We start from the raw sequence: 24,528 nt of genomic DNA, 5'->3' as shown, positions 1-24,528 counted from the left end.
AGGGCCCCAGCCCCTTCCCCATCCCACATGCACTTAAGAGTTAGGGGTAAGTTCCTCTCTGGAGATGTCGTCAGATCACTGTCCTGAGACCTAGACATGTACTAGCTGGGGCTTCAAAACAGGTCTGAAGAGGCACCAGAGGCCAGGGGTGCTTCAGAAAGTTAGATGGCTTGGGCTGCAGGGAGAAACTGCATATAGGCACCTGAATGGCTAATAGAGCTTAGAGTTGGGGTAGGGGATCAAGTTTCAAGCTGTCCCATGCCTGGCCCATCTGATACTGTTTCCCAATAGTCAGGATAGCCTGCTTGGTCAAGTAGGATGCAAAGCAGCCTTGTCATTCCCCTAGCAAAGCCCAGGACAGCAGGGTTTGGGTGTCACGAGGGAGGAAGCCAAGCACAGGGCTGGCCCCTCTTGTTGCACACTCTGCCTGGAGGCTCCAAATTCAGATCCATCTGGTCCTCAGCCAAGAGGTGTCAGGGAGTCTGCTGAATAGCAGGTGCCCTAGTCACTCTCACCTTGGCCTGTGGCAGCTCTGGGAGTTTTATCACATTATAAACGAACCACACCTCTTCCAGAACACAAGTTTATTTGGCATTTGGATGAAATGGTTCTCACAGCATTTTAAGAAAAGTATTAGTGTCAACTGGACCAAAAATACACCTGAACTAAAACCCTTAGTGAAAGGAAAATGTAAAAACAAGCATTGAGACAATGTACAGTATCAAATTCCACCTCTACAAGGCAGGTCAGGGGGCCCCAATCAGAAACAGTGGCAAGGCAGTCCTGGGGGAGGGGGACCCTCCCAGGAGCTTGGTCGGTCCCTCCAGGGCCCTATTATGGAGTGGGTGGGGAGCATCTCACACAAGAACACAAGTCTCAGCAAGGCTGGCCTTAGGATTCTTTATCAATCAGCCTATGGAGTACAACCAGATCTTGCAAAGGATGGCACACAGGATGATAGATGGCAGGTGGGAACATAAGGGCAGATCCCAGCTCTCCTTGCTCCATTCACAACTGTCCCCAGCACAACACCTGGAGCTGCAATAGTGTCTCAGCAGTCCTGCAAAACAGGCCTTCTGACCAGCTTCAGGACATCAGTGGGCTCTGTACCCCAAGGGCCAGCCTGATGCTTCCCAGGGGAAAGGAGCCACTGGGCAATACTGGAAGAGCACCCATAACAGACCCCTGGCTAGATCCAAAGCAACCCATCCTCTTCCTCAATGCCTCCTCTAGGTGCCTGACTGGCCCCAATAGTCCTTTGGTCCCCAGAGGAAGCTTCCCAGGTCCACACATCTCATGCCAGCTGCCCTTTACACATGGTTCTGAAGTCTCGCTGAACTGCTGGTGCCATCCCTATGTGTGGGCTCTGCTGGGGTGTTCCTCAGGATCCTTTTGGGTCTCCGGGCAACAAGACTCTTGATGGCTGCTTTAGAGTCTGACTGCCCAGCTCAATGAACATATTGGAGACACAACATGTGTCCTGCTTTGTTCTCAACAGTGGGTGTGGGGTCCTTGTGGCTATGATTCCAAGGAAGCCCTCTGATAAGAGAAGCACAGCCTCTATATCTGGCTCCTGTGGGCCAAGCCCAGGAACAGCTTGTTTAATGACAAAATTTATACCTCCAGTCAGCTCTGGTCAGGTCTAGGCAACTTGTAATTCTTCTGTACAGAAAGAAAACAAGTTTCCAATCAGTAAGAGAATGTGTCTAAAACTGAACTATGCACAAAGGCCAGTCACCACAAAGTACCACTGAACCATATGCCTTAGTCACTTCTTCCCATTGATTTTCCTCAGTGGCACAAGGTGCCCAGATCCATGATCCATGGGCAAGGGCAAAGGCTTAGACATGGCTCTGTCTGGAAACCTAAGATGAAATGGCCAACTTGGGAGAGTAGAACCCCAACTGACCCCAAGTTCCTGTGAACCATCACTTGCAAACATCTGGCCACATACAGACACACAAGGACACACACACAAAAGAAAAGATCCAGACATTCAACGTAGAAAAGATATGAATGTGCTAAAAAATCGCACAGAACCCGCTTAATCTCCAAACTCAGAAATGCTAAAGGCCTGTGTCATGAGACAAGAAAACTGCCCTGAACAGGCAACAGGGTCCCATGGACAAAAGACCCCCAGCACCCAGTACTGCTGAGGGGTGGGAAGGTGTGCATGCAGCCACCACGCACTGAACTCCACTGGTGGCAATGGTGCAAGAAGTGGACTTGCAGAAGACGGACACAGCCCAGGATGTTCCTTTGGCCACCCCTTCCCCAAAGAAACAATCCTTTATGGCACAAACAAGGTGAGGTGGAAGCATACCAGGCCCAGAGGCCATTCAACAAAAGGTAGGGCCCAGAGCAGATAGAAGCCCACTTAGCGCCTAACCCTCAGTGTAGATCCAGCGCCTCCACCTGGGGGAGCCATGCACAGCAATGCACTGGAGATGGGAGGGGTGAACTTGGGCCTCCTGGCACAGAGTTGGGTTTCACAGAACCCAAGTGGAAAGTGGGCAGTAAGTTCAATTTCCTTCTAGGCCCCCTTCTTGGGGCTTCAGGTATCTTGACGTTCACAACTATACTGGGAAGGGTTATCACCAGAGTAGCCAGGATAGCAGACCCAAAGGCTGTCTCCTTGGAAAACCCCTGCTTTAACAATGAGTGTCCACAAAAACCCCCTTCCGCCTCCTGGGCATAAATGGCAGCCCCGTGCTCCACCTGCCCTGGGTGGGACTCAGCGAATGGTTGGTGACTGGCCAGCAGACTTCACTGGGTGGCACATTATAGTGAGCAAGCCCAAGATGTGTTTCATTTGAGCATAGCTCAGTACCTTTTGTTCCCTACCTCCAAAACGCACGGTTTGAACATTTTGTCCTTCTCCCATTTAAAAAGGGATAGTGACCAAAAGCTATGCCATGTTTGTGAAGCCCTCAAGGAAACAGCACAGATGCGTGCTCCTCTTGGAGGGAGGCTGGCCGCATTCTATGTACACACACGGCTGCCAGTGGGTATGCAGCAGTGGAACAGGGTCCAGGCTGTGGCAGGGCCCCTGCAAGTCTCCCACAGGAACCAATGTCTTCTTGACAGCCAACAGGTGCTCTAGCCCATTGGAACTGTAAGCTAAGCCATCTACACCATGGTATTGAGGGAGCCACGATTATGGCAGCCACTCACTGGTGGCACCTCTGCAGTTGGGTTGTTCCCACTCTGGGGAGGTTCTGGGGGCACAAGCAGGGTGCTGCTGCTGTCAGCAGAGTCTTCCAGGTCTGCTAGGGAGGCCCCCGCAGGGGGCAGAGGCTGCTCCAAGTGCCGAGGCAATGCACCTTCAGTGTCTCCATCCCCTGGGTTCAGTGGGCCAGCCTCCACAGGCTCAAAGGCATCATCGTCTGTAGGAAAGAGAGGAAAGTGAGAGCCTGGTAAGGGGGACAGAACAAGGCTGAGCAGACCAGAGACAATCCTGCCTGAACATTCCCACCTGAACATTCCTACCATTACTGGATGGTGAGCAGGCCTTGGTGGCCCCACTGGACCTCAGATTCTGGAGAAGAATCCTCCCCGCATTGGCCCTATAACATACTTTGTGGCCAGCTGCCTCTGTGGCTAGCATCTGTTATGTGCAAGATTGAGGTCAAGCCTGACAAAACAAACATGGGTTGGTCCTGTCCTTCAGTTTGTGGATGAGATGCAGCAACAAAGTGTCACCCAAACAAAGGGAGATCAGAGGAAAACTACCTCAGACTCAGTAAAGCTGAAAACAGGCTCAATGGGAAGGTTTCAGCACAGGATGCTATGGAGTTATCAGAACATTCTGGGTTGCAGCTGCAATATGACACCCAGAATATGAAAGACTGGTTGGGCAGCCTTGAAAACCATATGGTGTCTGCAGAAAGCTTTGGTTCAAGAGAAGTTTTGGGGGAGGCAGTCTGTTCCCTTCATTTTACCTACCTAATTTTATGGACTCCTTTTGAGAGCTGGTGGTAGGAGATCCCAATGATATACCCGTCCCCAGGCCAACTTTCCTTGTCACCCCCCCTACACTGCCCTGCAGTCTGGTCTATGAGGTGTCCGAGACCACCAGCAGCAGCTCTTGAAGCATCCAACCTTGGCCTCATCCCTTTTTTTGTGGTGTTGCGGATCAACTCAGAGCCTTGCACATGCTAGGCAAATGCTCTACCACTTAGTTATATTCCTAATCCCTAAACTCTGGAACAATCTCTGTCCCAAGGGCAGGGTAAAATCCAAGACTTTCCAATACCTTGAAATCATCAGCAGTGCTAGTCTCAGGACATTCTGCTAAGGTATGTAGCATACAAGGAGCCAGCTGCCTTGGGGTGGGGTACTGCCTGCAATACTACTGTGGAATGGAGTTTTAGAGGGTATAACACAGAAGGAAAAATGGTAGGTAGCACCATACTGCACTCTAAGGACAGCAATGGGCCAGACAACTGGTGGGGGTGGGGCACTTGACCTTTCTTCTTAGCTAGAGTCATGGGAAGGATGACTTTTAGGATCAGATGGGCAATAGACTGAAGCAATTGGCCCCTCTCCCAGAGCTGCATCCCAGCATGACATAAAGAACTGACATGACAATGTTCCTTCAGCTCACCACATGTGCACATGTATCTTTATAGCCAGGTGGCTCACTCCTGGGTCAGTCCCATCTTCATGATCAATGTTGCAGGGTACCCTATCTCTCCAAAGAGCTGAGCTGAAAGGACCCCAAGGGCTACTCAGCTAATGGGTACTCATGGGAGGGAAAAAAGAGAAGTTCCTGTCCCAGGCTTCCCCAGAGCTCTTTACATAGATATGTGGAAGAAGGCCAGGACAAAGTAACCAAGCCTCTTCTGCAAAACCAACTCTAGGATTAAAGCCCTAAAGAGAAAACCAAAGAGAAGACCAAAGAAGGCCACAGTGAAGTGGGGGACCCCAGTACTCTAGAGCTGAGAAATATCTGTGGTCTTGGCCTTTGGTAACCAATTGTTTGACAATTCCACGTTCCTTCTTCCTGGAGTGGGTAGGCACCTGAGGGGTCGTAGAATACACTGTCGGGGTTGATGGAGGCCTCATAGGGCGGTGGTGGATCATCAGGCTGGTCGATGTCTGGGTACTTATAAGCTGTATAGGGAGGCGGAGGGTCGTGGAAGTGGAAAGTCCCGCCTTCCCCATCGTCAGAAAGATGCAGTGGGGTGAGACCTGTGCCAAATCCGTCTGGGCCATAGTCAAAGCCAGGGATCCTCCGGCCAAGGTTGAAGTGGTGCACTGGGCCGTCGAAAGCGAGAAACAGGAGCAGAGTTGTGTCACTTGGAGAAGAGCTGCCTGGTTCCTGAGCCCCCCTCCTCCCAAGATTGGGCCTGCCATCCCCAAGTGTCACATTCTATACCCAGCTGCCCACATTCTACATGTCATAAGAGAACTGTGACTTGATCTGAATCTCTTGCTTCCCATTCCCTCTGCCAATGTGCCATCAACCCTTGCCCCCACAAAACCTGCCATTTTGTCTTATTACTTTTACTACCACACCCTCCAGATCTAATGTGCTTCTGGATATCTAACTCATGAAGATCTTTGACTTCAGAACCTGGAGCTTAGTGAGGATTAAGGAAGGCTGGGAGGAAAAAGGGTTGCCCATAGATGAGAAACCAAGGCCTTAGCAATATGAATCCTTCAAGCCTGACCTGGGTGCCCTAGGAGGCACCAGGGGCCCTTCACACAACAGGCAAGGTACCTCTTACTAGTTGCTACCTGCCCCATCCCTCTCCATACTGCAAGAGGGGCTTTCCAGTTTGGCTTGGTACACTGTTGAGGAACTCTGGCTAATAAGGGCAACAAAACACACCAAAATGGTGTCTGAGGCACCTCTTCTGATCACTGCGATGGAAACATCACTGCCTGAATAAACAGTAATGCCCCTTCCTGCTGTGAGGATAGGAGAGCAGAAGCTCTGTTAAATTTCAGCCTGTGAACTGCTCAAGTGCCCACCAATGTCACTGCCTCTCCAGGGGTATACTTGGCCTAGGAGCAGGTGCACAGCTGAAGAGGGGATTACCTTTACATTATCTTCTGTGGCAAGAGGGCCTTCCTCCCTAATTCTCTCACCAAGGAAACTGCTGGCACCTCACTTTACCTCTGACTCTACCTTGGTGGGAACAAAGGAAAGGGAAGACCTGGAGATGAGGGCTCAGGTGCCACCACTGTGGCCCTTGGAAGGCACTCACAGTTTGCTCCAATCAGTGACTCAATGCGCTCCCGGCGCCTCTGGCGTAGCCGGTGGACCATGAAAAGCAGCAATGAGAGGATGAGGAAGGAGGAGATGCAGCTGACGACTAGGCGCATTCCACTGGCCATAGAGTCAAACAAGCTGTTGCCGTCTGTGAGGGGGGAGGAAGGAAATCCACTGGTCTGAGAAAAGGAGTTTGCAGGACTGGGGGTATAGCATGAGGTCAGTCCTAACATACATAAAAAAAAAAAAAAAAAGAAAGAAAGAAAAAAGAAAGAAAAGAGGCACTTGCACTGGAGGATGCCAGTGCACTTGAGAATTAGGATAGAAGGTAAAATGAAACTGCTTAAAATGGAGAACACTGCAATAATACCAAAAGCAGAAAGGGTAAAGTGGCTCAGGAGGAATGTTTCCACATGGAGCCCTTCTTGAGGTATCCTCACCCTGCTCTATGACAGAGTTGCTGTATAGCCTCAACTCTGGCTCATTCTCCCTGGGTAACTGAGTACTTCCAAGAGCTGCCAGACTCTGGTGGCTATTGTGTACAAACTTCCCTCTGTTACTGAGCAAAGGTAAAGAGTTCTGTCTCAGGACAGTCTTTTCTAGGAGACAGAACACAAGCTGCACTGTGCACAAATACAACTGAGGTACAATATTTCTGCAGAGGCCACATGCCATTTCCCAGGAGCACAGATGCACATGAGGCCTGAGCCCTCCTCGGTCAATAAGACATGATATTGCAATCTCTGCTTCCCTGAGCTCACCCAGGTGAGAAAAACATGACCTGCAGAACCATTTTCAATTATGTCCAATGCCCCCAAAACAATGAAGCAGGGTCAAGGGACAAAGGTGAAAGGCAGAAAATGATCCATAAGATAGTGGGGCCAGGGTAAGAGAAGGCCTTACCAGGCTGCTTTCCATCCAAGGCCTGTGGCTCTGTTACCCAGTGAGAAAAAGCCAGGGTAAGGGCAGGCAAATGTCCTATCCCAAATGAGTAGGGTCTCCCTCAATGGAGCCATGGGAAGGTCTGGAGAAGTCTTAGCTCTATAGAGCTTGGATCAGGGAAGCTGCCATAGGAAGGAGAGGTTGTACAGAGGAGCATGAAGGTTGGGGAATCCAGTGAGGAGATGCCTACACCACCCACCCAGAGAAAATGACTAAAGCTCAGATAGGGGGTGGTGATAGATGGAAAGAAATGACAACAATTGAGATTTACTATGATTCACTGATGAACTGGGGAGGAAGGCAGGGAGCACCTGCTGCTGCCACACAGGGGTTTCCAACAACTGTTAGGGATAAGACTTAAAAAGCACAGTCAACTTGGGTATTATTCACAAAGGGGCCTCTACTGCAGCTGTGATTTGACACAATCCATAGCATACCAGCTCTGGGCACACCCATGCAAATGAGCAATTGAAACCCCAGTGTTGAACTTCAATGAATGTGTACACAATGCAAAGAGATGGTATCCCATAGCTAGCTTGTTCCAAACCAACACAGATGGCCAAAGCTTGCACCTATCCTCTTCCTGTGGAGTCAGAAAGCATCTCCAAAACCTGCATTTGTTGCTGACAACACTTGTGAAGTGGACATGTGAAAAATACATCCTTTTACCAATTAGCTGCTTTTCTGGATGCTGCTGACTCTCCTCCAAGGAACATTTCATTCCTGTCTGTAGGAGGAACCCCATCAGCTCATGGAGCTGGTTGACATGGTTGTTAATTAGCAGACAGCTCAGGTTCCCAAGGGATTGTCTAAGGAAGCAGTCCCTCTGCAATAACTACTAGTTCCTTATCAGTTCTAAAATATACCCAAGAACATGGTCAAGGTTCCCAACCACCCCTCCACAATGAGATGAGGAAGAAGCATTTTCTAAAAAACCAAACCATTTGCAGTCACATACAAAGCCTGTCCCAAAAGCCAGAGGCCAGAGTAGAAGTTCTAGGAAACCCATGACATGGTTATTTACTTTATGGAGTCCTAGACAGTGCAGACAGGACTGTCTTCTGTCTCCCAGCTACCCCTAGGCTCCCAGAGGACATATCTTCTTGAGGAGATGCTATTCAGGGCACCTTCAGTCCATCCAGCCCGGTCCTTAATCTGATGTCTGAACAACTCTTAAGTCCCCAGGTGACCCCCAGTCAGGACGAGAAGGGCTCCACTGATGAGCACCCAGTTTCACTGAACTTGGTTACATGGTAAAAGATTGAAAAGATGGTATATAGAGAAAGTCAGAAAGAATCAGAGGGCTTAGACTCCAATGTGGGCCCCACTACACCACAAACTGCACCGCTGGGCATCTCACTGTAGCTTAGCTCTTGGGGCCTTGAGATATAAGGGCTGCATTTAAGCATCAGTGCCAGGAGGGGCAGGTATGAGAATTCCAGTTGCTGTATGCCTGAGCCAACACTTGGTGCTGTCAATTTTATCATTTTAGAATTTCTATTGGGTATAGTACTTCATGTAGATCTGTTTCACTAATAACCAACAATGAGCATCTTCTCAGGTGTTTCCCTGTCATTATCTATCTTCTCTGCTGAAGTACAATTTAAATTTTTTTTTTTGGCATTTCTTCTTCCTTTTTTTTAATTGGTTGTTCAAAACATTACAAAGCTCTTGACATATCATATTTCATACCAATTTAAATATTTTTACAACCATTTTTCAAAATGGTTATTCTGTTTTCTCATGGAGTTTAGAGTTCTTATATATTTTAAACACAAGAACTTTGTCTGATTTGTGTTTTGCAAATATTTTTTTTCCCTCAATTGAAGTGGCTTGTCTTTTTCATTTCCCTATCGATGTTTTTTTTTAAAGAGAGAAAGAGAGAGAGAGAGAGAGAGAGAGAGAGAGAGAGAGAGAAAGAATTTTTAACATTTATTTTTTAGCTTTCAGTGGACACAACATCTTTGTTTGTATGTAGTGCTGAGGATCGAACCTGGGCCGCACGCATGCCAGACGAGCATGCTACCACTTGAGCCACATCCCCAGCCCCCTTGAAGCTGTTTTTAAAATTTGTTGATCCATCCCAAGATTACAAAAATTCTTCCAGTTTCTTCTAGAAATTTGATAGTTTTTTTTTTTTTGGGGGGGGGGGAGAGGAAAAGAGGTAGGGTACTACGGACTGAACTCAGAGACACTCAACCACTGAGCCACATCCCAGTCCTATTTTGTATTTTATTTAGAGACAGAGTCTCACTAAGTTGCTTAGTGCCTCGATTTTGCTGAAGCTGGCTTTGAATTTTCGATCCTCCTGTCAGCTTCCTGAGCCCTGGGATTACGGGCTTATGACACCGCACCTAGCTAGTTTAAGGTTTTATAGTGTGATTTATGACAATTTTGAGTTAATCTTATATATAGTAGGAGGTACAGCATAAGGTTAATTTATTTTTTGCATGTGGACATCCAACTGTTCCAGCACCATTTGTTGAAAGACTATCAATTTTTCAATGAATTGCTTTTGCATTCAAATATCACTTAACCATTTAGTGTGGGTATTTTGTTCCAACAGTCTACATGTTTATCTTTTCATGAGTATCACTATTTTGATTACTAAGGCTTGTATATAAGTTGTAAATCCTCCAACTTTATAAAAATTATTTTGGCTATTCTAACTCCTTTGCTAATCATTGTTAAGTTTTACAATTAGCCTGTCAATGCCTACAGAAATGTCTGCTATAATTTGGTTGGTATTGCATTGTATTTATAAATAATTTGGGGAATAATTAAACTATTAATAATATCAAGCTTCATGACCTATAAACATGGCATATTGCTCCTTTTATTTATGCCTTTGATTTTCTTTATCAGTGTTTTATATTTGCAACCTAAAAAATACACAAACAGCTGGATGCGGGGGTGCACACCTGTAACCCCAGAAGCTCAGGTAGCTGAGGTAGGATTGTTCAAGGCCAGCCTCAACAATTTAGCAAGGCCCTAAGCAAACTAGCAAGATCCTCAAAAAATAAAAAGGGCTGGGGATGTGGCTCAGTGATTAAGTGCCCCTGGCACACAAATAAACAAATAAATAAATATAATGCCAAGATTTTAAAAAATATTTAAGCATTTCATGAGTTTTGGTGCAATTATAAATGCTACTTTTCTTTAAAATTTCAATTTCCAATTGTTACAGGTAGTACGTATAAACACGATACATTTATGTATATTGACCTTATTATCTGAAGACCTTGCTAAACACACTAGTTCTGGTAACTTTCCTGTAGATTCTATGGGATTTTCTATGCAATCATGTCATCGGCAAAGAACAATGGTTCCATTTCTTCCCTCTGGCATAAATGCCTTCTCATTTCGTTTCTAGCTTTGACCTTGAGTAAATAAATGCTGAACAGTGATGAGAATAGACACTTTTATCTTATTGAAGGGGACACTGAAGACCCTATTCCCAGCATCTCCACTTATGTTTAGCAGGGTCTTGGTTCTTGGTACAATATGAGCTCTTTCCAGGAGAAGGCCTTTGGATGAAAATCAGAAGCCCATTGAAACCTGGCCACATAATAGGCAGAACAGGTTTTAGCTGAGCTGCTCTGGTCATGCAGAGAAGTTGCCTGCAGCATCTCTGGGCTCTCCCAGATGCACTGAGGGTTCTACTCTACAGAGATGTCCTCAGGCCTGGGCAGGTTCAATAGGCTACACATCACAGATGAGTCATCCTCTATAACTCTGCTTAGACAGAGTAGCAGGGCAGCACTAGGAGACTCCTGAGAAACAGGAATAGGAACTCAGATGGCCCGGTTTGTGAAAGATCAGAGTTCAATTCCTATAAAAATTAACTGAGTTGATGGTTTGGAGTAATGTGAGTAGGGGCACAGGAAACTTGATAAGCACTCAACTTGGGGCTTCACATGACTCTGTAGGGATGTATCATGCACAAAAAGAAAACTGTCTACCACCCTGACAGATGAGGGAGGCCTGAGTGCCACACTCACTAGTCTTAAGCTCCAGGTCCCCCAGTGTGCTTGGGTGTAAGCACAGCTTGTGCACCTATGTACAGCCAACTACATGTGTCTGATGGTATCAGGCAAGGGTACCTGCTTATGCCCTGCCTCTGACATCTTCTTTGAAGAATGGCTCTGTCCTGGGTAACTCTTCTGATGTGAAGAACACTGATAACACTCCATTTAGGAACAGCTGTCACTATAATGGCCTCACACTTTGCCTCTAGCCTCTCTTCCCTGGGGATGGAGACAGTCTCCATACCTATTCAAGCTGCTATTCTGAAGGATCTATGGGTCCAGGAACTTTCATGAGTCCCTGCCACTTCATTCTCACATTGTGGCACTCCCAAAAAAAGAAATTCATGCTTTGTATACTTAATACTTATATTTGTGAAGAGTTGCCAGAAGCATTGTGTGTGGTAGTGAAGCATGCCATGCAGAGTGTCTGACGGGTGTTAGTAAGCCTAGGAAGAAGCAGGACTCCATCTGCTGTTCTTTTGTTGCAAGCAGGAGGAGCCGGGTTATACTGAAACTAGATTCATGTCTAGTGTTCACTTGAAGCACCACCTAGTGGTGAGGAGTTTTATTTTAAAACTGAAGGTGATATTTCATCTTTTTCTTGAAGACTCTATCAGTAAAAATTGATGAATATAAGCAAAGACATATCCTGCCATAATAGAAAGAGGAAGAATCTGAATAAAAATAGTTCTGTAGTCTAGTTCTCAGTTTTAAAAAGAAAGAAAGATTGGTTTGAAGCTGCCAGTTTCAGTTGATTTGTGAACAACCAGTCACCCCAAAATTCATGTTCATTTGAGAATAATATCTATTACTTGAGAATGGGAATAAGGCAACATGAAGGGTTAGCAGTTATAGGGGACAGGTTGCATGTGAGAGTGCTATGATCAAATAGTGCCATTAGTGCTGCACTATATGTAATGAGCTCTTACAAGTCCCTATCACTGAGGAAGCAAAAGGACATCTAGCTTCTGGCCCTGAAGGGGGAAAGTGACTCAGGATCCACTATCAAGAGTCTCACCTGGGTCCAGACACATGAACTTGCAGCATTCCTTGGGGTCTTTGCGGTACTGCTGACAGCCCTGAGGCCGCTCACAGAGGGCGGCCACACACATCTCAGGCTCCCCTCCATGGCAGGTACAGCTCAAGCATGGGTCATCCCCTTTGGGAGTGAAGTAGAATCCTTCATCAACCACGTTGTCCTTGATGTCGACACAAGTTTGACCTGCAATGGGCACATACGTGCACAGATGTATGCATTATCAGCAAAAGAAATGCTGATTCAATCCACCTGGGGGACAAATTGAGGCACTAGCCAGATTGTGTATGAGTCCTCCCCATGCAGGAATGCTGTGGATCTGCTTAACAGTGCTAGGAGCAATTGTCTGACGGTAGATGATACAATACACTTTTACAACAAAGCATACCTGGCCAGGGTAAATTGAGCCCACAGAGTGCAGAGGGCTAGAAGAGAGAAGTATGCCAGATTCCAGAGTGAAGGTCCCTGCAGAAACATTTGCTTTTTTTTCCCCTTCTTGTACTAGGGATTGAACCCAGAAGTGCTTGCTACTGAGCCACATCTCCAGTCCTTTTTCATTTTTTTATTTTGAGACAGGGTCTCATTAAGTTGCTTAGGGCCTTGCAAAGTTGTTGAGGCTGGCTTTGAACTTTCAATCCTCCTGCCTCAGCCTCCAGAACTACAGGGAGAGATTAGAGGCCTATGCTGCCACGCCTGGCTAGCATTTGCTTTTAAGTTGACTCAAACAGTTTAGATTCTTCAATTCTAAGACATAGCTGCTATGGACATTAACCATTTTAAAAACCAGAATGTCTCAAATAAGTTTCTAAGAAGCTGCTGGTTCTGCTTGTGAAGATGATCTCCTGAAACACATGTGGTAAACTCTGCATAGAGCTGAACTGAGACTAGAGTAAGGGAAACAGTTACAATCAGATCCTTAAGCTGGTAAGCAGACATAACAGATACCTGGGAATGAGATAAGGGATAAACTAGGTTGGGTCCTCAACAGGCACACCCTGGTGAAAGGCAAAGGGATGTGAGAAAGAAGTTTGTTCCAATCTCCAAATGGAATGAGGAGGTCTAGAAAACAACTTTTCAGAAATTTCATGACCATGGGCCTCAGTTAAGATTGGGGTCAAATCTATGTCAGCCATTTAGTCAGGAATTCCCAGGGGAAGAAATTCACATAAATTAATCTCTGCTAAAACAGAGAAAAGAATGAAGAAAAATGAACAATTTTTAGAAGAGTATGGGATACCATTAAGTACACCAATATGTGTGAAATGGGAATACCAAAAGAAGAGGAGAAAAAGGAACAGAGAAAAAACAAAATCCTACACAACCAGGAAATGCAATAAACTTTAAGTAGGATAAATGCAACAGAGCCACACATGGACCCATTATAGTAAAAATGCCGAAGTTTAAGACAAGGTGAAAATCTTAAAAGAAGCCAATAAAAAATGATTTGTTATTTATAAGGGAACCCAAACAAAATCAACGACTTAACAGAAACAACTGAGGTCAGAAGCAGCAGAATAACATATTCAAAGTATTCAAAGACTAAACCTATCAGTGAAGAAACCATAGATGGCAAGGCTATTTTTCCAACAGTGAAGGCAAAGTAAAGACTTCCCCAGATTTAAACAGTTTATTTCTTCCAGACCTGCCCAAAGATGCTGGTAACAGTGGCACATACCTGTAATCTCAGGTACACAGGAATGCTAAGGCAGTAGAATCCTAAGTTAGTGAGACCATCTCAAAAAATAAAATAAAAAAGAACGGGGATATAGCTCAGGGGTAAAGTGGCTCTGAGTGCAATCCCTAGCACTTAAAGAAAAGAAAAAAGAATTAGCAAAGAAGTTCTAAAGTTTTTCAAGCTAAAAAAAAAAAAAAAAAAAAAAAAAAAAAAAAAAAAGCTAGTGATTGTCAGAGAGTAATCTAAATCTACAAAACAACAGATCACCAACAGAAGTAATTATATAATTACAAATTACAGTATAAAATGTACATGTTTTGGGGCTAGGGTTGTGGCTTAGTGGTAGTGTGTGCGCCTTGCATCTGTGAGGCACTGGGTTCGATCCTCAGCACCGCATAAAAATAAACAAAGGTATTGTGTCCATCTACAACTAAAAAAATATATATATATATTTTTAAATGTACGTTTCTTTTTCCCTTAACTAATTTAAAAAGTAATTGTGGGGGCTGGGGATATAACTTAGTGGTAGAACACTTTAGTCTAACATGCAAAGGCCTTGGGGGTTCAATCCTCAGCACTGCTTTAAAACAGAAATAAATAAAAATCATACGAAATAATACTATATAATGTAGTATTGAGTCTATAATATACAGAAATGAAATATGTGCATGATGTTTGTCAATAACCACACAAAGGTGGTGTACTAAGAGCAAAGCTATATTGAGTTAAGGAAACTTGACCCAAATCTTATGAACTCAAAATGGATCAGAGATATGTGGAAAACATAAAACTATAAAAACTCTTTTAGAAAAAACAGGAGAAACTCTTCAGAATATAAGGCTAGGAAGAGAGTTATTAGACTTTACACTAAAAAAATAATCCATAAAAAGAAAATTGATAAAGTGAATTCTATCAAGATTGAAAACTTTTATTCCAACACTTGCCTAGTATATTTAAACCCTAGGTTCTTGTTTCATGAAAGCCTATACGAAGAAGCAAAGACAAACAGTAAACAAAAAATGTTTGCAAACCATATTTCTGACAAAAGCCTGGTATCTAGAATTAATAAATCTCTCAAAACTCATCAGTTTATCCTGGCCTATAATCCCTGCAGCTTTGCAAATTCAAAGCGAGTCTCAGCAATTTAGTGAGGTTCTTCATAACTGAGTGAGACCCTGTCTCTAAATAAAACACAAAATATTCTGGAGATGTGGCTCAGTGGTTAAGTGCCCCTGGATTTACTCCCCAGTATCACCTCACCCCACCCTACCCCCCAAAAAACTCTCAACAGTTAAGAAAAAAAATGTAGATGGCAAGTAAGCACATGAAAAGGTTTTGGAAAGAAATGCAAACTAAACCCAAAAGAAATAGTATAATATATCTATCAGAATAGGCAAAATAAAAAATATAGCAAAAATAATAATTCCTGGTGAGAATGTGGAAAAACTGGTGGAATATATATACATATACATTTTTGGTATAGTTACTTTGGAAAAAGGGCTTGTTTCTTTTTTAATTAAACTGAATTTCTTTTTTTAAAAAATATTTGGTTTTTTGTAGTTGTACACAATAACTTTTATTTATTTATTTATTCATTCATTCATTTTTATGTGGTGCTGAGGATCAAACCCAGGGCCTCACATGTGCTAGACGAGCACTTTGCCGCTGAGCCACAACCCCAGCCCCCTGAATTTCTTTTTTTTATATATGTTTATTTTTTAGTTGTAGTTGGATACAATACCTTTATTTTATTTACTTATTTATTTATTTTTATGTGGTGCTGAGGCTTGAACCCAGGGCCTGGCGTGTGCTAGGCAAGCATTCTACCAATGAGCCACAACTTCAGCCCCATGAGTGCTAGTTTCTTAAAAAACTAAACAGGAGCTGGGTGTGGTGGCATGCGCCTGTAATCCCAGTGACTCAGGAGGCTAAGGAAGGAAGATCACAAGTTCAAGGTCAACCTCAACTGACCACGTCTCAAATAAAAAGGACTGGAGATGTGGCTCAGTAGTTAAGTGTCCAAAAGTTCAATTCCCAGTGCCAAAAACAAACAAACAAAAAAAAAACTAAGCATTCAACCTAGCAACTGTCATCCTGGGCAATTATCCCTGGACATTACCTATATGCATATGTTCAGAGAAACTTTTGTCCCAATAATCAAAAACAGGGGATCAACCAGGCATGGTGGTGCATGCCTGTAATCCCAGTGGTTTGGGAGGCTCAGATAGGAGGATTGTGAGTTTAAAGCTATCCTCAGCAACTTAGGGAGTCCCTGACTCCAAATAAAATACAAAATGCCTGGAAGTGTGACTCTGTGGTTACATGCCCCTGGGGTTCAATCCCTAGTACCAAAAAAACAACACCCAAACAAAAAACTGGGATCGGCTCAGATGTCCTTCAACAGACAAATAAATACTCCTCAGCAATAAATACAAACCATGGACTAAGTAATAATTTGAATAACTCTCCCAGAAATTATGAGTAGTAGTGGCAGTGAGGAAGCCAACCCCAAAAGGTTAGATATTGAACATTTCAGTCTCATAATGAAATACCTGACAATGGCCAGGCCATACATGACCAAATAATTCTGACCTACCATCTTTGAGGTAACTAGCCTGGAGCACACTCAGGATCTGGTTGTTGACTACAACTTCCCTATTCTGTACTTCCAACTCAGGATATCCCAGAAGAAAAAGTCAAATGTGCTCCTCAAACAAACCACCTAAACTGTCCAACCTCTTGTCAGTCTACCTCCAATCAGAGCACACAAGGAGTCTTTAGAGCACTGGTGAAAGCTCCAGTGCTGGATCCAACTCCAGCTGGAGGAGCAGGAGAAGCACTGATGAAAGCCATACCCTGGAGACCCAGGGTACTGGGTCTGCTGAAGGCTGAAACATAATCAGAACATCAACCCCTTTGTCCCCCAAATCTCTGCTACCAGGTACATAAGAAGCCTGGAATCAGCATGTGTAGGTAAATGGATAGAGCTGGAGGATATAATGCTAAGTAAAATAAGCCAAACTCAAAACCGAATGGCCGAATGTTTTCCCTGAAAAGTGGAGGCTAGGCCATAATGGTGTGTGTGTATGTGAAGAAACTTTGTGCAGAGGGGAGTGAGGGGAGGGGAGGGAATGTGGGAATGGGAAGAACAGCAGAATGAGACATTATTACCCTATATACATGTATGATTACACTACCGGTGTAACCATGTTCAACCAGAGGAAGGAGGAGTTGTGCTCCATTTGTGAACAATGTGCCAAAATATATTCTACTGTTATGTATAACTAATTAGAATAAGATAAAAAAAAAAAAAAGCAGCAGCAGCCTGGAATCGTCTCAATGGTCTGCTGGGAGAGCTCCAATAAGTAGCTTCTCTAAGGGGCACCCCAAAGGGAAGACCTAAAGTAGAAGATGAAGCAGACACAAGAGGCATCCCTACCAAATATGAAGGCTGGGGTGCACTGAGGATAAACTCAGGCCCAACAAACTCGAGTCCAGCCCAGTCCCCCACCTCAAGATTAATACTTTCTAATACTTCCTCACTGTACTGAAGACCTCCTCACACTAAAGGCCTAGTGCAAGGAAAGGTTAGCACCAAAACTACTAATCTCAGTGTCTACTCTCCTGCACAATGTCTGGCTTTCAATGACAATTTCTAGAAAAAAAGTACCACGTTTCAAAGACCAAACAACAAAACTAAACTAAGTTATCACACAGATAAAGAAACCATCCATGGGGAATTTAAAACAACTATGATTAATATAAAAGAATCAAGCTGAATGCCATGACACATGCCTTTTAATCCCAAACTCTCTGGAGATTGAATCAGGAGGATCACAATTCAGTGCCAGCCTGGGCAATTTAGCAGAACCTGTCTACAGTTCAGTGATAAAGCACCCCTGGGTTCAATCCCCAGTACTGGAAAAAAGAAAAAAGGGGAAAATCTAGGATAATCTATCGGCTAGAAGACTTTATAAACCAGGTATAGTGGTGCATGCCCATAATCCCAGCAAATTAGGAGGCTTAGGCAGGAGGATCACAAATTTGAGGTCAAATTTGGGCAACTTACTGAGACCTTGAGACTTTGCATCAAAATAAAACGAGGAGAGGGCTAGAGATGTAGACCAGTGGTAGGGCATCCCTGGGTTCAATGCCCAGTACTCCCCACCCCAAAAAAAAAAAAAAAAACCTCACTCTAAAATCCATATAGAATAGAAAAGGCAACATAATACCAAAAACAAGGAAGTTGTAATGTCAGCTATCAAGACTTATCACAGGGCTGGGGATGTGGCTCAAGCGGTAGCGCGCTCGCCTGGCATGCGTGCGGCCCAGGTTCGATCCTCAGCACCACATACAAACAAAGATGTTGTGTCCGCCGAAAACTAAAAATTAAATGTTAAAATTCTCTCTCTCTCCCTCTCTCTCTCTCACTCTTAAAAAAAAAAAAAAAAAAAAAGACTTATCACAGTTACTGTAAGGATGACAGTATGGCCATGACAAAGGATTGATAAAGAGTCAAGGGTAAGAATGGAGTCCAGAAACAGGATCAGGCATAAGTAAAACTCTGGTTTGATTTATCAACAGGAAGGCAGGAATGGGCCACATGAGCAGAGATGAGATCATCAGCTGAACTGGACTCCACTGTTAGTGGCTGTGTCAAGGCTGATTACAACCTCTCAACCCCATTGCAGAGGACTGGGCGGAAGCAGAGAATCTTGCTCTAGACCACAAGTGTGAAAGGGACCTTGATGTGGAATTTCAGCAAGTGTGCTGGCAGAGAGCCAGGGAAAGATCTGTGACACCACTGACTGGTGAGGAGGGGCTGTCCAGATAAGCAAAGAGAGAAGCAAAAAGAAGGAGCCACAAAGAGCTGGGGAAGGAGACAGGGACTGAATGCTGTAAAAGTGCCAGGGGATTGGCAAATGCTTGGGTCACCATTCCCAAGGATTTAATCTCAACAACACTGAAGCAGTAAGGCAGGAAATATGGTATCTAAGATTAGAGAACTCGGAGCTCAGAGATGCCCACAGCTGCCCAAGCCACAGAAAGGCAGCTCAGTGGCTTCCATCTCCAAGCACTGCAAGGTTAGAGCCCATCTGAAGCTGACCAGGGCCCTGATGGCTTCCTGAGAAGGTAGGTTCCAAAGGACTTACTTCTTTTACACAGAAATGAAGACTTCTCATAGCAGCTCTCAGCATGCCAGCTGTGGAGGTCATGGTGCCGCAGTGTGGGGAAGTGGAAGCATTGGAGCTGGGCGCAGAACACATTGTCATTCTCAGACATGGCTGAGGCGAAAATGGGGTCGGGGGGCAGGAACACCTCTGAGGAGCCTGTGTGGGGAGATAAAAGGTGAGGCTGGGCATGACAACATAAGGCCAGCAGATGAGCATGCAGTTATCTCAAAGGATCCATGGTGTCAAACAGGACCATCAACCAAAGAAACTGTGGACCACCAAATGCTAGTGCTACATCCTTGTGGCTAAAGTGTACATGTGTGATTTCCCCAGCCTCTTGGAAATCAGTTCCAGACAATGGGCCTGGCAGGGCCTCAACAAACAAAATAACAAGCAAACTCTGGTAGTAATAAGTACTATACAGAGAGAAGGTGCTGGATAGAGATATTTCAAGGGTGTTAGAACCAGCATGCATGATGAAACAATGGATTTTAACACACTGGATCAAAATGCAGAGATTCATACTGACAAAATGAACAAATATATAAATGTGAATACGGGTAGGGAAATAAAACAGGTAGGTGGACGTTCTCCCCTACAACAAAATACCCAGTAATAAATGGAGCACTTCAGAAGCATCCGTACTGTGTCTATGAGGCATGTGCAGTTCAGGCAAATGTCAGCTCTGACATCCACCAGCAATTAACACCTTCCCCATCAGCTGGCTGAGGTAAACACTTGGAAAGTACTGGCCCCTTGGGTCCCTCTCCAAGCTCAGAAGGAACTTGCAATACACTCAGCTCCTACTTTCCAAGCTAGAGAAAAAGCAATCAGAAACCACAATATCCTCACTATCCAAGGGCTGGGATTCAGGTACATTGGGGGAGGGGCTGTTAATCTCCAACCTCTCTCACTATCTACCTTGTGCAGCACCCTAGGGCTAGGCTACCAAGATTCCTTTTGCCTGACATGGATCACTGGAAATACAAAAGCAACGTTTTCCAGAAAGCAGAATCATGATGGAACACCCAAATTTCTTGTTCACTAAGATGGCAATGCAGTTTACCCCTTTCACAGAATAGATATTTCCACTCAAACCTTCCTGAACTGTTTCCTCCCTGCACTAAACATGGTGCTTGGTTTGCAAGGAGCTGATGTATCTAGAGGCAGCTTTGAGCTGCAGTACATGGACCCATGGCTTCCTGGCAAGGGTAGGGAGACTGGCTTTCTGGAAGCATTGAGACCCACAAGACTTGTTCCTGGCTGGGTAGCACAGCCCACTAAAGTTGCTTCCCACTTCAGGGACATCCAGGCTCCAGTCCTGCCAGCCTCATCTGTGTGTGACAGATGCAAAAGAGGAGAAGGGACTAGAATGGTTCCTTGGAGATGTTTTCCCACACAACCTGGAGGAATCATCCCCACTGCTGAGAATAGAAGCCTTCACCAGTATGCTATGCACTGACACTTGCCTTTCTTCTGGGCTCCCTGTTTCCCAATGGGATACTTTTACCTGGGTAGTCCTCCTTCCCTTTAAAATACTGCTTTCTTCGCTATTTGGTTTCTTGTTCCATAGTCTAAAAAATAAACAGGGTCCTCCTACCCTTAAAAAGCAGTTCTGACTAGTGGCACATACTTATAATCCTTCAGCTTGGGAGGCTGAGGAAGAAGGTTCACAAGTTCAAGGCCAGCCTCAGGAACTTATCGAGACCCTGTCTCAAAATAAATAAAAAAAAAAAATAATAAAAAAGTCTGAGGATGTGACTCAGAGGTTAAGTGCCTACAGGTTCAATCCCCACTACCAAAAAAAAAAAAAAAAGTAAGTCTTTAGAACTGAGGCTGGGTGCCAGTCCAGAACTCCTGAACACAACTATGATACACACAATGGCAACACTCAAACCAAGGTCATAAGTAACTCCTCAGGGCAGAATCAAGCTGAAAGGTGACTTGGAAGGGTTCTTGGAAGTCTCTGGGCCTAGGTCCCACCAAGCCACCAGTAGATGAAAGACACAGTGACACTTCCACGTCAAGGGCAGCATCATGCAGTTTAGCATCTCTGCCCATGGAAGCTGCTAAAGACTGCAATCAAAGGGTACCCCCTGCCCACCCCAAATGCAGAATGTCAAAGGAAAGAGATACTTGCTCTCAATCACATGATTTGTGCAACTGAGGCTGGGATGGTAGGCACTGCCAATTTGCTGCCAGTGCCCACCAAAGCTCTGTCTACTGACCTCACCATACAGGTCCTACTAACTATAGTCATGTTCTTGCCTGGGTATAGCACCAAGACAGAGATGCAGACAAGTCAGATCTGAAAAGATGTCTGGAGACAAGGCTCCTTCTAGGTTATATGCACATCCAGATGTCAGTCAATCTGTGATACAAGTGAGCTCCAGCAGTATGGGTGTGTGCTCAGACATATGGTGGGGGGAGGGGGAGATGTGAAGGCAAAGATACTGAGCGAATGAGTGAATATTTACTTATTTGCTTTTTTGTGGTACTGGAGCTTGAACACAGGGGTGCCGCCTTTTCTATTTTACTGAGCCAGAGTCTCCATTAGTTGCCCAGGTGTGCTGGGATTACAGGTGTGCGAGACCACATCTGGTTTAAACAAACACTTATGTTTTTTGTTTTTAAATTATAATGCCCATTTTATTTTTTCACCACAGGCCCTCAGGAGTCTGAGAGGAATAAGGTTCAAACCTAAACAGCTTTTCTCCACTCCTAAAGGACCCAGCTCCTTAAATAGGCTTTGGTGGAGGTCATGGGGTAGCATTAACAGTTCTAAATTGGGGTGTTTGGTCCTTCTGGGCTTCACAAGAAATTCCTGACCACCTTGCTATGAATAGCACAACTCACATAGTACTGTGGTTTCATATAGAGCTTGGGAAGCATGTAAGTGTCGGAAACACTTGCTTTGGAAACATCCCTGACAGCTGTGGCCTCTACAATGTTTTAAATGATGAATTACTTAATGGCCTTGTCTTTAGGCAGGAACCAGGTGCAGTTCATGCAATGAATAGGCTGCATGTGACTATGACCCTTTTTGCCACAAGTCTTCCTTTTTTGGTCATCTTAAAGTGAGGCCCTGAGAGACTGAACAAATCTTAAATGAACAACTTCCATATTATGTGGGCACATTATAAAATGTATTTCCACTTCTGTGCTTTAAAAATCTATCAAGCCAGCTTGACTGCCATACCTATAATCCCAGTGACTCAGGAGGCTAAGGCAGGAGGATCACAAGATCAAAGTCAGCTTTATCAGCTTAGCAAGGCCTTATGCAACTTAGTGAGACCGTGACTCAAAAATAAAAAGGGTTGGGGATATAGCTCAGTGGTAAAGCACTCCTGTGTTCAATCCCCAGTATCTAAGTAAATAAATACATACAATAAAATAAAATAAAAATCAAGGAAGAATAACCAATAACCAGAAACTGAAGTGACACTGTTAACCATAATGATGGGAAACCCTGTGAATGATGAGGGAATATGTAGATGGTTTTCTTTAGAAAAACAAAGATCTGCATTTTTTTCATACTTTCTGCATACTCTTCCATTATAAAAATGATGGGCCTGTGTCTGCAGGTGGCAGCAGCTCTCAGTCTCCAGTGTATTCTCCAAGGCCTGGCGCTGCCATACCTATAGGGTCTAGGAACTTTTCCAAGGTCCTTGTGCTATGCAAGCACATGAGCTTATGAAGACATGATACAGAGCAGCTCTGCCACCCTCCTAGGGAATGATAAGGTAGTGCATTCTCCAAGGCCCTCAGGAGTCCAAGAGGAATAAGCTTCAAACCAAAAGTGTGTGTGGGGCAGGTGTGAACACAGATGTTTCATAAATATATACATGTGTAATATGCACATAACATTGTGCCAATATAGAATACATGTTATAAAACACACCGGTGGTTTGGGCTGGGGATGTGGCTTAAGTGATAGTGCGCTCACCTAGCATGCGTAAGCACTGAGTTCAATTCTCAGCACCACATAAAAATAAAGATATTGTGTCCACCTAAAACTAAAAAATAAATATTAAAAAAAAAATAAACAAATAAACATACAGGTGGATACAGTGGTGCACACCTGCAATTCCAGCTACTTGGGAGGTTGAGGCAGGAGAATTGCAAGTTCAAGTTCAACAACTAAGCAAGACCCTGTTTCAAAATAAAAAGGGCTGGGGATGAAGCTCAATGGTAGAGTGCTTCCGGGTTCAATCCCTAATACCACAAACCAAAATCGCTCTCCCTGCCACAAAAAAAAAAAAAAAAAAAAAAAAAAACCTACACACCAAAGAAGTTTGTACAAGGGCTGGGGCTCAGTGGTAAAGCGCTCGCCTAGCATGTGTAAGGCCCTGGGTCGATCCTCAGCACCGCATAAGAATGAAATAAAGATAATTCATCCAACTAAAAAATAATAAATGTTAAAACAAAAAAGAAGTTTGTACAAGATGTAGAAAAAAAAATAAACATTTTAAAACATCTTCTTTCTTCTTTCTCTCCTACTATCCTTAGCTAAGAGTCTTAGGCACAGAATGTTCTTAGGGAACTATTCATTATTAATGACAAAGATTAAATACATTCTCATTTTTTTTAAACCTTTTATTTTATTTATTTATTTTTATGTGGTGTTGAGGATGGAACCCAGAGCCTCACACATGCTTTTGAATCCTTTTCTTTGGGTCAATTTCTCAGACAAAACAGATCCCTCTATTTTACAACATAGCACAACTGCCAAAGAACAGTTGAAAAAAGAGCTACTCTGAGAGCAGGATAGGGCAGGTCTGGCCATGTTCTTATTTGTACTTCCAATCTTTTTACTGGCCAGTTTCTTATCAGAAATCTTAAGTGCTTTTCATTTGCAAATTAAAAAGAAAATACTCTGAGGCGAAGGACTGCAAGTTCAATGCTGAGCAGCATCCTGCTGTTTATTCCCCCCACCTCTACAAACATACTGGCAGCTGGCTCCGGCATATAGGTGTACATCTAAAATCAAACATCTACAATACTATTGCATACCTAAGAAAATGAACATCTAAGTCAATATCCACTATTAAGTCCACAAATTTCTCTGTCACCTGAAAGTTTTTATAAGGCCCTTCCTAATCCAGAATGCCATTAAGAGTTGCTTTTATGTTGGTTTTATGTTTTATGTTTAATTCCTTTGATTCATGAGGAACTCAAAATGGTGAACTGTTTCAAGCACCCAGTCAGTGGTCTTGGAGTATAAGAATCCTCTTTTAATTATGTGTTTGGTGACCACTACTTAATCTACTAATGGAGTCCCCAAATCCATAGTCAATAGCATGGTATGTCCATGGAGAGCTGCAGGATGCTCATATGCCCTGCACAAGTGCCCCCTCTTGCTATGGGGTCAATTCCCAATCAGTTGCACAAACAAGGGGCTGTATGCCAAACATAGCTGCCAGTGTTGACACATACATTAAATATTTTTCTAA

The 24,528-nt window shown here is 44.1% G+C and overlaps 1 protein-coding gene and 1 pseudogene across 6 annotated transcripts in view; both read right to left on the bottom strand.

The window, feature by feature from the left end:
• Positions 1-569: 569 nt before the first annotated feature.
• The window catches only part of Dgcr2 (DiGeorge syndrome critical region gene 2), an 86,619-nt gene continuing 62,660 nt past the window's right edge, over positions 570-24,528 (bottom strand). For 4 of the 6 annotated variants that reach the window (XM_021732686.3, XM_078038776.1, XM_021732685.3 and 1 more), the window contains 5 exons: positions 19,055-19,231; positions 12,209-12,412; positions 6,216-6,368; positions 5,023-5,259; positions 570-3,386 (listed from right to left, as the gene is read on the bottom strand). In XM_021732686.3, the coding sequence (XP_021588361.1) occupies positions 3,130-3,386; positions 5,023-5,259; positions 6,216-6,368; positions 12,209-12,412; positions 19,055-19,231 (1,028 nt within the window). In that variant the 3' untranslated portion in view covers positions 570-3,129. The remainder of the gene's footprint in view (positions 3,387-5,022; positions 5,260-6,215; positions 6,369-12,208; positions 12,413-19,054; positions 19,232-24,528) is intronic. The other 2 variants (XM_021732687.3, XM_021732688.3) reach the window with 2 other exon arrangements.
• On the bottom strand, positions 21,814-24,043 carry LOC101965758 (small ribosomal subunit protein eS26 pseudogene; annotated as a pseudogene).

Source organism: Ictidomys tridecemlineatus, chromosome 2 (genome assembly GCF_052094955.1).
Source record: "Ictidomys tridecemlineatus isolate mIctTri1 chromosome 2, mIctTri1.hap1, whole genome shotgun sequence".
In the NCBI taxonomy this organism is placed as follows: domain Eukaryota; kingdom Metazoa; phylum Chordata; class Mammalia; order Rodentia; family Sciuridae; genus Ictidomys; species Ictidomys tridecemlineatus.
Note: the sequence above shows the minus strand (reverse complement) of the source record. Positions and strands in the feature narration are given on the sequence as shown.